The sequence below is a fragment of the Helianthus annuus genome, chromosome 17 (genome assembly GCF_002127325.2).
Source record: "Helianthus annuus cultivar XRQ/B chromosome 17, HanXRQr2.0-SUNRISE, whole genome shotgun sequence".
Taxonomy (NCBI): Eukaryota; Viridiplantae; Streptophyta; class Magnoliopsida; order Asterales; family Asteraceae; genus Helianthus; species Helianthus annuus.
Window position 1 is genome coordinate 113,389,650 of NC_035449.2, and position 18,139 is coordinate 113,407,788.

The 18,139-nt window shown below is 35.5% G+C and overlaps 1 protein-coding gene across 1 annotated transcript; it reads right to left on the reverse strand.

Annotated features, from left to right (window-relative positions):
• Positions 1 to 13,991: 13,991 nt before the first annotated feature.
• LOC110920685 (E3 ubiquitin-protein ligase WAV3) lies at positions 13,992 to 16,596 on the reverse strand. Its single transcript, XM_035986125.1, has 4 exons — positions 16,514 to 16,596; positions 16,315 to 16,455; positions 16,148 to 16,237; positions 13,992 to 15,587 (listed from the first exon to the last, which is right to left on the reverse strand). Exons 2-4 carry the CDS (start codon positions 16,450 to 16,452, stop codon positions 14,358 to 14,360), a joined length of 1,458 nt encoding a protein of 485 aa, XP_035842018.1. The 5' UTR covers positions 16,453 to 16,455; positions 16,514 to 16,596; the 3' UTR covers positions 13,992 to 14,357.
• Positions 16,597 to 18,139: the final 1,543 nt, after the last annotated feature.

Genomic DNA, 18,139 nt, shown 5'->3' on the forward strand with positions numbered 1-18,139 from the left:
TATATATATATATATATATATATATATATACATACATATAGAGTAATAAATAACATACCATATATGGCCTAAAACAATCCCAAGGTAATGTATAAAAATGTATAAAAGGTTTGATGAGTTCATGATCAAACATGGTATTCAAAGGAGGGGTTATCATAGTTGTGTCTTCAATTTGTGTAATTGCTCATTAATCAATTTGGTACGATATGACGGAGAACACGACACACTAACACAAACACCGTAAAGCGTATAATCACGTATTATTTAAATTAAAAAAATAAACCATAGCAATATCGTATGAAAATTATATTTTTATAAGTTGTGCAATTTTTATATGTAATAATTTTTTATGAGTGCGTAATTATTGTGTGTAATTTTATATATTAGTTGCGTAATTATTTTACCTTAAGCATAATATTATATATATATATATTATATATATATATAGGGGAAGGTTCAAATGAAAACCACTAGTTATTGTGAAAACTAGAAAACTAACTAAAACCCACTAAAAAGGAGGGGGGAAAGACTTTTAATGAAGGAGGGGTAAAATTGGAACAAAAAATATATAACTTTTCAAACATTTCCCATTTCTCCATACGTTATCATTTTAAAACAAAAATGGCACCATAAGATCACAAATTTTCTTATCTTTCATTCAAGTATATTCGAGCATATTTTTTATGACATAAAAAAAGATTTATGGCGTCGTCTTGTTTTCAATACTATTATTATAGTAGTGCACATGTGCAATATAACATGTACTACAATGTGCATTACATGCTTAAAATTAGCTTTTTGATTCTAGTTTAGCTTTTAGGGTTAGTTTTTTTTGGAAGTTTAGGATTAGGATTAGGTTTTGGGGTGTGGGGAGAGGGGGGTTTAGGTTTTTGGGGGGTGGGGGTGGGGGGGTTAGGTTTTTTTCGGGTTTATGTTTAGGGTTTAGTTTTAGGTTTTCGGGAGGGTGGGGGGTAGGGGGGTCTAGGTTTTCTTGGGGGGGGGGTGGGGGGGTTTAGGTTTTTTTTTTGGGGGGGGGGGGGTGGGGGGTTTAGGTTTTTGGGGGGTGTCGGTGGGGGGTGGGTTAAGTGGTTTAGGCTTTCCGTATTAGTGCACATGTGCAGTACAACCAAATTTTTTTTTTTTTTTTTTTTGAAATTTTTTTTCCATATATAAAAAGTAGCGATTTTTCTAAAAAAAATTGTAAAAAAAAAATGTTTGTATGTTTTTTAGGTTTTTTTAGGCTTTTTTAGTTAGTTTTCGAGTTTTCACAATAAAAGTGGTTTTCATTTGAACCATCCCCTATATATATATATATATTATATATATATATATAATATTCTTTAGAGGTTAGATTATTTAAACTTTATAACATCCCAAAAATTCTAAACATTAAACAATAAATTAGATAATATTACATATAAATTTTAAATATATATAATATTTTATATATAAGAATTTTAGACAAAAAACGTTATAAAATTTAAATATGTATATATTTTTAAATATATATATATATATATATAGGGAGCCGCTAGAATGAAAACCACCTCGAGTTGTAAGAACCGCGAGAACTACACCCCACGGAGCGCCGTTCGCCATGATTTTTTTTACAAGTAGATGTGTATATTATAAACACAGCCGTAAAAAATCATGGCAAACGGCGCTCCGTGGGGTGTAGTTTTTTACACCCCAAGTTTGGTGAAAAAAAAAAGAAAAAAGAAAAAAATTAAAAAACACCAAACTTGTGGTGTAAAAAACTACACCCCACGGAGCGCCGTTCGCCATGATTTTTTACGGCTGTGTTTATAATACACACATCTACTTGTAAAAAAAAATCATGGCGAACGGCGCTCCGTGGGGTGTAGTTCTCGCGGTTCTTACAACTCGAGGTGGTTCTCATTCTAGCAGCCCCCTATATATATATATATATATATATATATATATATATATATATATATATATATATATATAGGATAAGATTATTGTAAGAAAGGTTAAAAGTGTGAGAAGTGTGAGAAATATTGTGGAGATGACATGTGTTCTCAATCTAAATTAATTCAAAAGGGTAAACAAGTAATTTTATCATTGATTCAATTAATTCAAAACCTTCCATAACCGCCACCTTATTTATAGAAAGATAATTTTTCTAAAAGATCTCTATAAAAACACTACGAATAACACCGCAACCACCATTCAGCACGTATATAACACTATTCAATAATTATATAACACCATTCAATAAGTATATAACACCATTTTAAAGATCTCTATAAAAACACTACGAATAACACTGCAAAATCACCATTCAGCACATAGATAACACCATTCAATAAGTATACAACACCATTCAATAAGTATATAACACTATTAAAGACACTACCTCCATTTCCAGAATGTGTTCTTAGTATAATGTTTATAGTATGGTTATTGTACATGGTGTTTTAAACCTGCATGCATGGTGTTTTACATCTGCATGCTAGTAGATGTTTCAGATTCCATATGTTAAAACACCAAGGTGTTTTAAAACCTAAATTCTAGTAGATAAAAAACACCACGCTTTCCAGTATGTGTTTAAAACACCACGCTTTAAATCACAATACAATTAAAACACCACTGTATGAACATAGACAAAACATCATGGACTAAACATCTGATCGAAACATATTTTTTTCTCTATATAAGTATAGCAATATGGTACTCATATTAAAGATAAAAAAACGCTCGTTATTATGGTGTAATTTTTTTTAAAGTTACGTGTAAAAAGTTATTGACGTTTAAAAAAGACGGGGGAAGTTGCATGTGCATTAATGTTAGTTTTTTAATTTAAAAATGTTAAATTTACCTATATACCCTTAATATAGAAAATTAATATGTTTAATAGTAAACATTATTTACAATTTTGCCGTTATGATCTCAATCATTAGATCAAAGATCTAATAGTGTAGATTCTTTCTTACCTTTCTCATGGAAACCCCTTTTTTACAGGAACCTCTACATATATATATATATAGAGTGGGGATCCTACGGAAAGTGTGCTTTTCCTAGAAAGTCTAGGAAGCGATCTGGGCCATCCAATGGGTGTGTTTAATGGTTGAGACTATCTTGGTGGCATTTTGGTAATATATATTTCTTAAAAATAGGATTATTTAATTAATCAGGAGTAGATATGTCATTTAGCTTGTTTTAAATACGGAAATAATTGTCATTCCATAACCACCCCACATTTCTTGCGATTTGTTTTTCTCTCTCTATCTCCCTTTCTATCTCTCTCTTCCTTCTATCATTCATGAAGAAACACATCAAGAAAACACATCGTATTAATCTACTTGCTGTTAAAACACAGCATCAAGAAATCCTCCAGCATTACCAACATGGATGGTAAAACACAGCGGATGTATCTGCTTGCTGTTAAAACACAACTGTATAAATATGAATGCTAAAACACAACTGTATGAATCTGCTTGCTGTCAAAACACAACTGTATGAATCTGCTTGCTATTAAAACACAACTGTATGAATCTGCTTGCTGTTAAAACACAACTGTATGAATATGCTTGCTGTTAAAACACAACTGTATGAATCTGAATGCTAAAACACAACTGTATGAATCTGCTTGTCGTTAAAACACAACTGTAAGAATCTGAATGCTAACACACAACTGTATGAATCTGCTTGCTGTTAAAACACAACGTCAAGAACATTCTGGTGGTTTCCAGACATAATTAAAAATCGATACAGACCAGATAATAGTAAACAGAAAAAGAAGTGTATTTGCCATATCCGCAATCAAGAATTGTGTTTGAAGCCATAACTATCTCTCACGTAAAAAAATGATTTACGAATAAAGTTGATCAAGATTGTGAAAGGAACGAATGAGAATTTGATTGATATTTACATCTGGTAGTAATTCTCAAATCATGGAGAAGCAGTTACTATAAAATCGTGCATAGTTAGTTAATGAGATATTAATTCCAAAATTAAAATAAAATGTCAAATTACACAATTTCCCTATTAGTTAAAATCCTTCAATGTCACATGTCACGTTTTGATTGCTTCCTAGACTTTCTAGGAAAATAAGGCTTTCTACCCAACTCCTACTCTATATATATATATGTATATATATGTGTGTATATATATAGGACAAAGATCCGTTAGGAACCACCCTTTACTGCGAGAACCGCGAGAACCAGTGTGAACACAAACAGTAATACCTAAAAAAATCTAAAAAAACACCCAATTTTATTTTTATTTTTTTACTATTTTTTGTAAAATTCGCTATATTTCGTTTACAATAAAAAAAATTTCAAAAAAAAAAAAAAATTTCGAGTCACAGTTATCCATGCACATGTGCATTTGTATCATTTCTTTGACAAATTCCGTAATTCATTACAAATATTAGACAATTGCACTTTCATTTACACTACCACGTGCAATACACTACTTTTTACGTTAACAATATTAGAAATGCACATGTGCATCTATATGTATCAACATGAAATAAGGTGTTTTGGTACACTAATTTCTCTTTCATCTATCATTCCATCCATAATACACAAACATGCACATGTGCATTTTTGTCATTTCTTTGACAAATTCCGTAATTCATTACAACTATTAGACAATTGCACTTTCATTTACACTACCATGTGTAATACAATACTTTTTACATTACCAATATTAGAAATGCACATGTGCATCTATATGTATCAACATGAAATAAGGTGTTTTGGTACACTACTTTGAATACAATTTCCCTTTCATCTATCATACCATCCATAATACACTACCATTACCTTCTACCATCCATAATACAATACCATTACCTCCTACCATCCATAATACAATACCATTACCAATATTTTCACTTTATTACATGTATGTAAACACCATTTATACCATCCAATCAACATATTACATTATAAATTGACAACTATAACCAAACCATCAACCACTAGATATAACTAACCAAAAAACATGTATGTGGGCCTACTTCTCCATTCAAAATCACAAACTTTTTGTACCAAAACATGTTATATCATGGTTATACCTAATGATGCACATGTGCATTTTGAATATTGGTAATGTAAAAAGTAGTGTATTACGAATGGTATTGTAAATTAAAGTGCAATTGTCTATTCCTGATAACATATTACCGAATTTGTCGAAGTAATCATACATATGCATATGTGCATGGATAACTGTTACTCGAAAAAAAAAAACGTTTTTTTTATGGTAACGAAATATAGCGATTTTTTAAGAAAAATATTAAAAAAAATTGAGTGCTTTTTTGATTTTTTTTAGATTTTATTTTGTGTTTACATTAGTTCTCGCGGTTCTCGCAATAAGGGTGGTTCTTGCATGAACCTTACCCTATATATATATATATATATATATATATATATATATATATATATAGGACAAAGATCCGTTAGGAACCACCCTTTATTGCGAGAACCGCGAGAACTAGTGTGAACACAAACAGTAATTCCTAAAAAAAAATCTAAAACACACCCAAATTTTTTTTTTTGGAAAAATCGCTATATTTTATTAATAAAAAAATAAAAAAAATTTAAAAAAATTCTAGTATCAGTTATTCATGCACATGTGCATATGTATCATTTCTTTGACAAATTCTGTAATTCATTACAAATATTAGTCAATTGCACTTTTATTTACACTACCACGTGTAATACACTACTTTTTACGTTAACAATATTAGAAATGCATATGTGCATCTATATGTATTAGCATGAAATAAGGTGTTTTGATACACTACTTTGAATACACTTTCTCTTTCATCTATCTTTTCATCCATAATACACAACCATGCACATGTGCATATGTATCATTTCTTTGACAAATTTCGTAACTCATTACCAATATTAGACAATTGCACTTTCATTTACACTACCATATGTAATACACTGCTTTCTACATTACCAATATTAGAAATGCACATGTGCATCTATATGTATCAACATGAAATAAGATGTTTTGGTACACTATTTTGAATATCTTTTCCCTTTCATATATCATACCATCCATAATACACTACCATTACCTCATACCATCCATAATACAATGTCATTACCTCCTACCATCCATAATATAATACTATTGCAATATTTTCACTTTATTACATGTATATCAACACCATTTATACCATCCAATCATCATATTAAATCATAAGGTAACAACTATAGCCAAACCATCAACCACTAGATATAACTAACCAAAAAACATGTATATGAGCCTACTTCTCCATTCAAAATCACAAACTTTTTGTACCAAAAAATGTTATATCATGGTTATACCTAATGATGCACATGTGCATTTTGAATATTGGTAATGTAAAAAGTAGTGTATTACAGATGGTATTTTAAATTAAAGTGCAATTCTCTATTACTGATAACATATTACGGAATTTGTTGAAGTAATGATACATATGCACATGTGCATGGATAACTGTTACCCGAAAAAAAAAGGTTATTATTTTTTTTTTGGTAACTAAATATAGCGATTTTTGTTAAAAAATATTTAAAAAAAATAAAATTTTTTTTGAGTGCTTTTTTGATTTTTATTAGATTTTATTTTGTGTTCACATTGGTTCTCGCAATAAGGGTGGTTTTCGCATGAACCTTACCCTATATATGTATATGTATATATATATATATATATTCATATGTATTTTATTATATAAGAATTAACCTCCATTTCAGTCGCTGAGGGTATTCTGGTCAATTAACCAAGAATTAAATGAAAAAGCAAACCAAGTTAGCCATTTGGATGAAAAGCGTTAAGAAATGCAAACCTTAGGACTGGTTTTGTTATACATTAGATTTTTGGACTAGACTAGTTAAAATGAACAAACTTTGGAGACGAAAATAGAAATTTACTCTTCTTGTTGTTGTTGTATTAGCAATTAACAATTAACAAAGCAGTATTAGCAAAATAGTTCACACTCTCACATTTACTATTCAATTTGTGTGTGCTCTTTTTGCTTGTTCTATTTCATACTAAGAACACACGGGCAATATATGCAAAAATGATAAAACAAAGAAATACATGTATAATTAACCATCGTTTTTACCCTCAATTGGCAGATTCTTTCATGAAACATTCGCCGTTCTTGATTATTTATTAATTATCCGATTAAGATGATCAAAATACTTGAATTTGAAAGTGTTTTATACAATTTAGAGAGATCATCGAACTACAAATATCGGAATATTACCTTTTAGAATCGTACGTCTAATCCTATTGTCCTTGTCTTGAGACTACTTGGTGGATTAGAACCTACTTGACACTAAACAATTTTCTAAGTTACTTGCTGAAAATTGAAAAAGTTGAGCAAACCATGATTAGCTTTTACATACGTTGACTTTTAACTAGCGTGTTTCTTCACCGTCATGTAACCAACTTGTCTAAATCATGTTTTTTTTTTTTTTTTTTTTTTTTTTTTTTTTTTTTTTTTTTTTAATTTTCATGTTTGAAATGAACTAATACTTTAGTAACTATGTAAATGTTTGGCTTATAACCAATTCTATGAGAAGAACAAATCTATTTAAAACTGGGTTAGGATTCGTTCAGATTGATCAGCTCTTTAATATCAATATTTTTATTTTATTATTAGGCTGGACAGTATGGTACCGTCTCCCAGCCCGTCTTGGTTCGGCGACGCGCGGCACACCACGCCGGCCCCCCTCCGTCCCGTCCTCATCGTCCGAATGTTGCCGTTTGCGACGGACCAAACATGTGGGGCCCCATCTGAAAAGTAGCCATTAATAAAAAAAAATTAAATTCGCATGAAGGAAGCAATACCATTTCGATTGGTGGAGAAGATAATACAAGTTGCAGAGATGAAGAGGAGAACGGCGCTTTGATGCTGAAACCCTAGATTTATTTAAAGCGGGTGGAAATGGGTTGGGTTTATTGGGCCTAGCTTTTATTTTTTTGGGGTGTTTGGCCTAGCTTGGGTTGCATATTCGATCCATTAGGGAGTGTTTGGCCTAGCTTTTATTTTTTTTGGCTTATGCTTTAGTTTATAGCTTAATTTCTATGATTTGCTAGCTCTTAAAAAAAAAACAAAATAAAAATGGTGGGGAGGACTATGACTAGGACCATCTCCATACCCTCTAGTTTTGTGGGATGGACCATCCTTGAGAGGACTATGACGTGGCGCCTACGTGGCGGATCATCCTCCCTTGGAGGACTATCACCATACCCTCTAGCCTTAGGATCCGTTTAAACTATTACATTATCTTTCAGGACTTGTATTAATGTGATACGAGTTCAAATTGTTCAGCTCAAGATTGTTATTACAATGGTTGAACTGGCTTAACGTTCAGAAGAACCAAATTATTAGGGTTCTTGAGAGTTGGTTAAGAAAGTTGTTAAGAAGAGTTAAGAGGAGAAAGTGTTATTATTTCAACTGATGCCTTTTACATTCTATAGACTCTGTATTTATACACTCACACTATACAATTGACTATTTGACTTAACTACTTAACAAACTACTAACAACTATTTAACTGCCACTTATTCCGTTAACTACACATCCATTGAGTACATATCAATACCCCCTGGTCAAGATGATCCTTGGCCCCAAGGATCAAATGTAGGAAATTTGTTGCATATCACCGTAGCATCTTCCCAGGTAGCATTTTCTGGTTCCTCATCTTTCCATTTAACCAACCACTGTACGATCATTCGATTGGAACGTTTATACACACGAGTAGTGATTACACTTTCTGGTTCCTTTTCAGATGGCAACAATGTAGAACCCATTGTAGGATTAGGTAAAGGTCCATAATGTTTCTTGAGCATCGAGACATGGACCGTAGGGTGAATAGTAGACCCCGTAGGCAATTGTAATGTATAAGCAACTTCACCAACTTTTGATAGGATCAAGTAAGGTCCAAAGTACTTTACAGCCAACTTCTGATTAGACCTATGAGACACCGAAGTTTGACGGTACGGCTGTAACTTCAAATAAACCCACTCTCCTATTTGAAAACTTCTTTCAGACCGATGACTATCCGCTAACTGTTTCATACGGACTTGAGCTTGCTGTAAATTGGTTTTAAGAATGTTAATGACCTCCTCCCTCATTATAAGGCTTCTATCCACAGCTTCATTATTGCTTTCCCCCGGTAAATACGGCAAATGAACAGGAGGTGGTTGTCCATATATTACTTCAAAAGGGGTGCACTTAATAGCCGACTGATACGTTGTATTATACCAAAATTCAGCCAAAGGCAACCACTTCACCCATTCCGTTGGTCTTTGAAAGCACATACATCGCAAGTAGCTTTCTAAACATCGATTGAGGACTTCCGTCTGCCCATCAGTCTGCGGATGGTATGAGCTAGACATCCGCTGATCAACTCCTTGCAATATTAACAACTCCTTCCAAAAATGGCTAACAAATACTTTGTCTCTATCAGAAGTAATGGTTCTTGGAGACCCATGCAATTTGTAAATTTGATCCAAATACACCTGGGCAATGTCAACTGCTGTAAAAGGATGTCGAAGTGCAATAAAGTGTGCGCCTTTACTAAGTCGATCAACCACTACCAATATAGCATCCTTATTACCAGACTTAGGCAAACCTTCTATAAAATCCATAGCAATATCTTCCCAAACACCCTTAGGTATAGGCAAAGGCTGAAGCAACCCAGGATAAGCTGCTGTATCAGTTTTACATTGTTGACACACTGCACATTGTTTGATATAAGCAGCCACATCCCTTCTTAACTTTGGCCAATAGAAGAGTCTAGCCACTCTGTTAATAGTAGCATGCACTCCTGAATGACCCCCTTGAGCCGAATCATGCATCCACTGTAATATTTGATTTTTAAGAGCTGCCACATTGCCGATGACCAATTTGCCCCTTCTTCGTAATTCACTATTAACCCAACTAAACTGACTATGGGAAGATGGATCAGATTGAATCTCCTGAATGACTTTGACCAATTCTGAATCCTGCTGCCAAGATCTTTTGATATCCTCCCACAAGGTCGTGTGAGAAGTAGAAACAGCTATTTGCAAAAGTTCCCCATGACTAACCCTGGACAATGCATCAGCAACTTTATTATCTACCCCTTTCTTGTACACAATATCAAAGCTGAAACCCATCAATTTGGACAACCACTTTTGCTGAAAAGGAGTAGTGATTTTACTATCCAATAGGTACTTTAAACTGTGCTGATCAGTCTTAATCAAAAAATGCTTATGGGCCAAATAAGGCTGCCACTTCTGAACAGCATGGATGATAGCTAATAGTTCTCTTTCATAGGTGGATAAAGCCATGTGCCTTGGTGATAAAGCCTTACTAATGTAGGCTATAGGATGGCCTTGTTGCATAAGAACAGCACCTATTCCGTATCCCGATGCATCTGTCTCTATTACAAAAGTGTCATTGAAGTTGGGAAGAGCCAAAACAGGAGGACTTATCATAGCTAGCTTCAAGCTTTCAAAAGCTGTATTAGCTTCTGTGGACCACTGAAAAGATTCTTTTTTTAAAAGTTGAGTCAAAGGTCTAGCAATACTTCCATAATTCTTCACAAATCGCCTGTAATACCCTGTAAGCCCTAAAAACCCTCTGAGCTCCTTCACGTTTCTAGGAACAGTCCAGTTTTGAATTGCCTTTACTTTAGAGGGATCAGTAGCCACACCCTGTTCAGAGATGATGTGACCTAAGTATTCCAATTCCTTAGCACCAAAAACACACTTACTCTTCTTGGCCACCAACTGATGTTGTCTAAGTAAAAGTAAAACTTCTTTCAAATGAATCAAATGATCCTGCCATGTAGAACTGTATACGAGGATATCATCAAAAAAAACTAGGACAAACTTCCTCAAAAAATGTTTGAACACATGATTCATTAAACCTTGAAAAGTTGAGGGTGCATTAGTCAACCCAAATGGCATCACTAAAAATTCAAAGTGACCATTGTGCGTTTTAAATGCAGTTTTGTCAACATCCTTAGCATCCATCCGAATTTGATAATATCCCGACTTAAGATCCAACTTAGAAAAAAATTTAGTTCCAAACAATTCATCCATAAGATCTTCTACCAAAGGAATAGGAAATCGATCAGGAATAGTAGCTTGATTAAGTTTTCTATAATCAATGCACATCCTCCAACTGCCATCTTTCTTTTTTACCAACACTACTGGAGAAGCAAAAGAACTGTTGCTTGGTCTTATGATTCCCTGTTCTAACAACTCATTAGTCATTTTCTCAATCACGTCTTTTTGCAATACCGGATATCTGTACGGTCTCAAATTTATACCATCTGTACCATGCTTCAAGGGAATTCTATGGTCAAATTGATCCCTACAAGGTGGCAAAGTCTGCAGATCCATAAAAACATCTTTATAATCTTCCAAGACCTGCTGCAGCTCCCGAGTTTGAGTTGTTGTTTGATCCGCGTCCTGCAGTATTATAGAAGTAGGTAGATCATGACCTTCAACAGCATAAACTTGTATCATAGACAGTTCCCCTCTTTGCTGTTTCATCTTCTTTAGACTGCCCTTAGAAAACTGGGCTAACTTCTTCCCTTGTTGACCTCTTAGAACCACTTTCTGTCCATTGAATTTAAAGCCCACTGTTCTATCTCTATAATTCATCTTAATACAACCCAACGTAGTAAACCATTGGACACCCAAAACTATATCACAACCCCCTAATGGCATAACATATACATCAGCCTCAAAGTCAATACCCTGCATTTTCCATTTAAACCCTTTAACCATCTTATCGCATATTTCTTCATGACCATTGGCTACCTTAACTAACATAGCAGGTCCTCTAATCAGCTTACAACCCAACTGTCTAGCCAAAACCACATCCAAAAAATTATGAGAACTACCAGTGTCCATTAACACTTGTAATTCATACTTCCCATAGTATCCAGTCACCCTTATAGACCTATACATGTCATTACCTTCCATAGCATTTACTGATATTTGAGCACACTCCAACTCTATCTGATTATCTTCTTCTTGTTCCAACATCTCATCCATCCATTCTATTTCTATATGATAGAGCTGAGGTCGTTTTCCCTTGCACACATGATCTTGAGAATATCTCTCATCACAATTAAAACACAATCCCTTCGATCTTCTTTCATCCATCTCACTTCTAGTCAATGTTCTCCTATTAATATTCTTTTTAGGTTCGGGAACACTTGGTTTTATATAAGGCACCATTGCTTTGCTAACATTCGGATTTGGAAGAATAGGTGTTTTATACCCAAACCTAGTTTTCTTAGCCTTAACCGTAGCTTCTTGTAATTTTGCTAAGCAAAATGCTTCTTGAATATTCTTTGGATTAAACATTCTAACCTGTAATTGTATTTCCTCTTCTAACCCCGCAAGAAAACAGCTCAATGCATAAGCAACAGGCAATTGTAATCTACTTATAATTGCATCAAAAGCATCATGATATTCTTGCACAGAAGTCGATTGTTTCAAATTCTTTAATTCAGTCATAGGGTCATCAAACAACTTACCAAATCTTGTTTTAAGAGCTTCCACCAATTCCGCCCAACTCAGAACTGTGCCCTCATCTCTTTGACTGTTAAAAGATTGATACCACTGCAACGCCTTATCTTCAAAGTGTATTGCAGCCAACCTCACCTTGGTAGCATCCGGAATTTTATCCAATTGAAAGAACTGCTCTGCTTTGAACAACCAAGAAGATAATTCCTCTCCTCTGAATTTTGGGAATTCAATTTTCGTAAGCCTGGCTGCGTAATTATACCCTTCACCTTCATTCTGTATTTCTTGCCTTTGGTAACCAACATTTCTCTGATTGTTGACTATTTGTGTCAATTGAATCGACAATCCTGTCATCATATTCCTCATTTCCTCCAAGGCTTTAGCATTCTCTTCTATTCTATTATTCATTTGAAGCTGTTGACTACTTTCAACTTCAACTTCATCGTGATTCCCCTGTCTTTTCGGCATTTTTAAGTTGGAATTGATCGAACGATGATCAATTACAGAATCGAAATGAATCGCACAAGAATTGAACGGAATTTGATCGAACGATTGACCAAATTCGAGAGTTTGAATCGAACAGCAATTAGCCCTAAATTGAACGAATTAGGGTATGAAATTGAGAGCGTCCAAGGATAGACATCTCTGATACCAATGATACGAGTTCAAATTGTTCAGCTCAAGATTGTTATTACAATGGTTGAACTGGCTTAACGTTCAGAAGAACCAAATTATTAGGGTTCTTGAGAGTTGGTTAAGAAAGTTGTTAAGAAGAGTTAAGAGGAGAAAGTGTTATTATTTCAACTGATGCCTTTTACATTCTATAGACTCTGTATTTATACACTCACACTATACAATTGACTATTTGACTTAACTACTTAACAAACTACTAACAACTATTTAACTGCCACTTATTCCGTTAACTACACATCCATTGAGTACATATCATAATGTCTACATAATCAGATATTTAATAGTTTCATTAAGCTCATTCAAATATTAAAGAAACTTACAAGCAACAATCCTTTAGATGCATTGAATTAATTGTTAGCATGGCCAGTTGGCCCAGTTTAGTTCGGTATTGCCTTAACCCAAACCATAACTGAATCTCGGTTACAAGAAACCATAACAGACCGGGTTCGGTTAAATACGTTATCGTTTCTAAAAGAGCGGTTCGGTTAAATACGCTATCACTTCTAAAAGAGCTTGTTCGGTTAATTCGGTTTACCAAGATTTTGAAGTTCTGGCATATTTGAATAAATTGGTGTTTCATTCGGATAATATATCGGTTAAATTGGTTTTTTCTGTGTATATGAATATAAATCAGTACGGTTTTTTTGATTAAATAACTATGTATGGCAAAAACCAAACAAGTATTAGCGGGTTATCCAAAAACCCCTACCCGAACCATCGGTCTTCAGTTGATTCGGCTTTTATGCTCACCCCTACTTCAAATATATAAATACATGAGGTTGGAAAACAAGTTTTAAAATATATAGATGCATAATCAAATGTCATGAAGACAAAACCACACAAAGCTCTGGTCTATTTCCTCCTTGTTTTACAAGGAATGCCTGTCATTTTTGACAGATCAAAGTTCCGGTTAAAACAATACACAAATGAAGGACACTACCTATACAACAAACAATGGCGCGCGCATTCAATACAGAACCAAACTGTAAGTCGAGAACTGCGGTAACCACATAAACACTTGTACATAGTACTCACCAGATATATGTTTATGCGGTTTTTACATTTCTCTACTTATTATTGGTTTTGTATCAAACGCCCTGTTAAATGACAATTCACAAACGAACATAATCAAATATTCAATAGCAGACCTTGAGTTTTCATAGTCTATACGCATGCAAATGCTTAGCCCATCTTCTAGCCATATACGGGTCATGGTAATCCCAGTTTCCCGCATTACTGCTCCTACCATCTTCTCCGCACCCACCATTAACTCCCGCCTCTCTTTTATCCCCTAACGCCGCCATCACTTCTCCTGTTCTCACACACGCCCGCACCCCATCTTCCACATAGCTGTACTCCACGCGAATATTAACGTTCCCACCTTCGCTTTTAACGTTCAATGGGAGTCGCCTTTCCTCCCCACTTCTAAGTTCACCAAGTCCCACTATTCTTCCATCTTCTCTAATCCTCAGCTGAATGTCTCTTATTTTATCTCCCAATATTCTACATAAAAACTCCTCAAATTCATGCATCACGAACCCGTTTGAAGTCCCGAAACTATACCCGACGTGAAACCGGTGGATCTGGATCGGCACTTCTGTGTCGAACCCATCCTGGTATGATCTTGTTGGGTTGTCTGACAGATGTAGGATACACGATTGCGGGTTTTCATACGCGCGATCCATTAAAACCTTTACCCCTTTCTTTAGCCCCTCAACAGGGTCAGCTTGCCCCATGTAAAACAGGCGGTCGATTACCTGGAGTGCTGCGCGTTTGCCGTATGATGTCATTCGCCTGAGAGGGAAGACACGCGCTGCAGCAGATGAGTATGTGACAACCGCTAAACGGTCAATTGGTCGAAGTGAAAAAACGACCAATGACATAGACTGTTTTATAAGCCTAAGGTGAGGCCCGTTGGGGCACGCGACTAATACCAAATCGATAGCTGGTTGATGCGCTACTCTTACACAGAGTCTGAGACCCGGCTCTGAAGAAGACGGTCCAGGTGGTTCGGTAAAAATGGAGAGATGAAGACGTTGATGGTCAACATTGTGACCCGGTTCAATCGGGTCATCGTCATCATAACGGGCTGACCGTAGGATTGAACGTCTTTGTACTCTGAAAGTGGCGATCGAGTCATCAAGGATTTGGAGAATCGGGTCAGCGGTCTGGTTGCCATAGAGATAACTGCAAGGCGGGATTTTTAAGTTGCGGGGCAGGTGAGTCCATTCTGCACGACATATAGGACAGGTGACCCCACCATGACGGACATTGGACGCGATACAATCGAAATGGAAAGCATGAGAGCATTGAGCTGTAAATATAGCCTGGCCTGGAGTGGTGCATGTGCTGTAGTTCAGAGCTTCAAGACAAATTGCACACATGGTCTGCACATCAAGAAAAAAAAAGGAATTAATTATAACCAAAAAAGTCAAGAAGCTATACAAAAAAAGCTTATAACCCTCTAGAACAAGTTCGCTTCAGAACCAATAATACGTTGATAACTGTGAGGCATAATGCACTTGTACATTGTGCATAAATGATAATCCGAAGCACTAGTGAGAGAAACACAGGCTGTTAATAATAATAATAATTATAATCTTCGTCTTGTGTATCACATTCAAAGCAACACCCAAACATGTACAAATGTATTATGCGGTTTTCTGTTTTTTTTTTTAGTTCTGAATTCATCATCCACAAAGGGAAATAGGAACTCCCATTAAAAGAGTTTGAATTCGGTTCGGTTCGGTTCGGGTCAAAATCAGTTCATAAATGTAACCAAATAATTAGGGCTTCCAATTTATAAGTCAATACCTGATTAGCCTAGGGTTTACAAATTCACAATAAATAACAACATTATTATTATTATTCCACAAGAAATGAAAAAATGCATCATAATATGTCATAAACATAACCTAATTAGCTTCAATTCAAGCGGCAACATTACCTTCGAAGACAAATTCACCGGATCTGAGTTCAGCGCCGGATCAAAATGGCATTCCATAGAATCATAAACCGAAGAACCTGATACTAGTTCCTGTAACAATACGAACGAATAAATCTCAAAATTGTAAAGTAAATGCAACAGAGAAGTAGGAAAATGAAAGTAGTTACGGCGGGGGAAGGGGGGGCGGCAGAGTGGTGGTGGTGGTTAGGAGATCGGCGGAAAGATAAGGAGCCGCAAGTGTGAAACAGTTTCCGAGCAACTCGTTTGAGTTTCATGGATCCTGCAACTCCACCTACTCCGCCCATGCTTTTTGATCGGAGACTAACAAATCAGCTGCATTGACAGGAAACAAGCAAGGGTTGCTACTTCAGTGTCCTTCCATATCTCCTTTTATTTATTCTTCTTCTTCTTTAAACCGGTCACCCTCGGCTTTTGGTCCCATTATTACATTACGGGGGTGTTTGGCCTAGCTTTTTTTAACAAAGCTTATAGCTTTTTTAGCTTTTTTTTATAAAATAAGCTTCATTTGGTGTTTGTTTTAGCTTTTTAAACTTATGCTTATTAGCTTATATAAGCTTATTTGAGGATGGTTTTTAAGCTTATTTGAAGAATGATAGAAATAAGCTATAAGCTAATCCAAACACTTAAAAAGAGCTTATCAAATGAGAGAAAATAAGCTATAAGCTACTTTAAAATATAAGCATAAGCCAAAAAATAAAAGCTAAGCCAATATTATGGGCATGTTTCGCTAAGCTTTTTGAAACAACTTATTGATTTATTGGCTTTTTGACAAGTTATAAGCTCCAAAATGATGTTTGGCAATGAGTTGGAAAAAGCCAATAACTCAATAAATCACTACTGACTTTTCCAAAAAGCCAATAAGTCAATAAGTTGTTTCAAAAAGCTTAACCAAACATGCCCTATATAATATATGTATCATGATACTCACTTCTTATTTTCACACCCCCTAAAGCGAAGCGGGGCGTTTAGGCTTCGTTTCATGACAGTGTATGAGGTCCCTGTTTTGTACCCCAAAGCGCCCCGCGGGGCGTTTAGGGTTCTTTCTGCAGACAAAGGGTGATGAGACATTGATACGATGTTATATTTTGTACGATGTTGCTTTTCAGTGTCACGCGTTAACACTAAACGTCGCGCTTTCGCCAAAGCGTGGCGTCTCGACCCCCATTTCAGTTGCATATTCAGAAAATTGAGGTTGATGTTCTGTTGCGTTTTTTGTTTTGAACTGTGAAATTTCTGTTGAGTAGAGCATTTTTCGGTGATTACGATGTCGTTGTTTAGCAACTACCTTTTCGGTGAATACTCTGAGGAGTCCATTGTTCCAGATTCTTACTAGGGAACCGCTATTTCTGCCTCGTACGATATACCGATTCCTTCCAACACGAGGGATGAGGAGGTTGTATCTGTCATTCGTTATCGTGACAATACGGTGCAGCTGGACTTGAATGTCCCTGTGGAAGACTTATACGCACAACACGGCTATTCGAATTACATATATGGAAGTTAACTGTATCCTCAGGCTGAATATCCATACGGTCAGCCAAACTATCCCGACCACAGTTACGGTGGTGAGCAGAGCTATGTACAACAAGACTATCCCGACCACGGTTACGGTGGTGAGCGGAGCTATGTACAGCAAGACTATCCCAACCATGGTTACGGTGGTGAGCGGAGCTATGCATAGCAAGACTATCCCGACCAGGGAGAGGGGGTGAGCAGGATAAGGAATGTTCTTACTCAATTACATTTTCTTTTGATACAAATCGAAAATTTTCGTCACGTGATGAGTTGGCGGATTATGTACAGAAGACGGGAAAGGACAATGGCTACGTCATTGTGATTAAAAGGTAAATTAAAAGGGGAAGTAATTTCAAGGTTTGGTTTCATTGTAGTCTTGGTGCGAAGTACAAGAGTGTAGCTATAGTGAGGAAAACATGTAGCAAGAAAACAGGTTGCCCGTTTGAGTTGATAAGG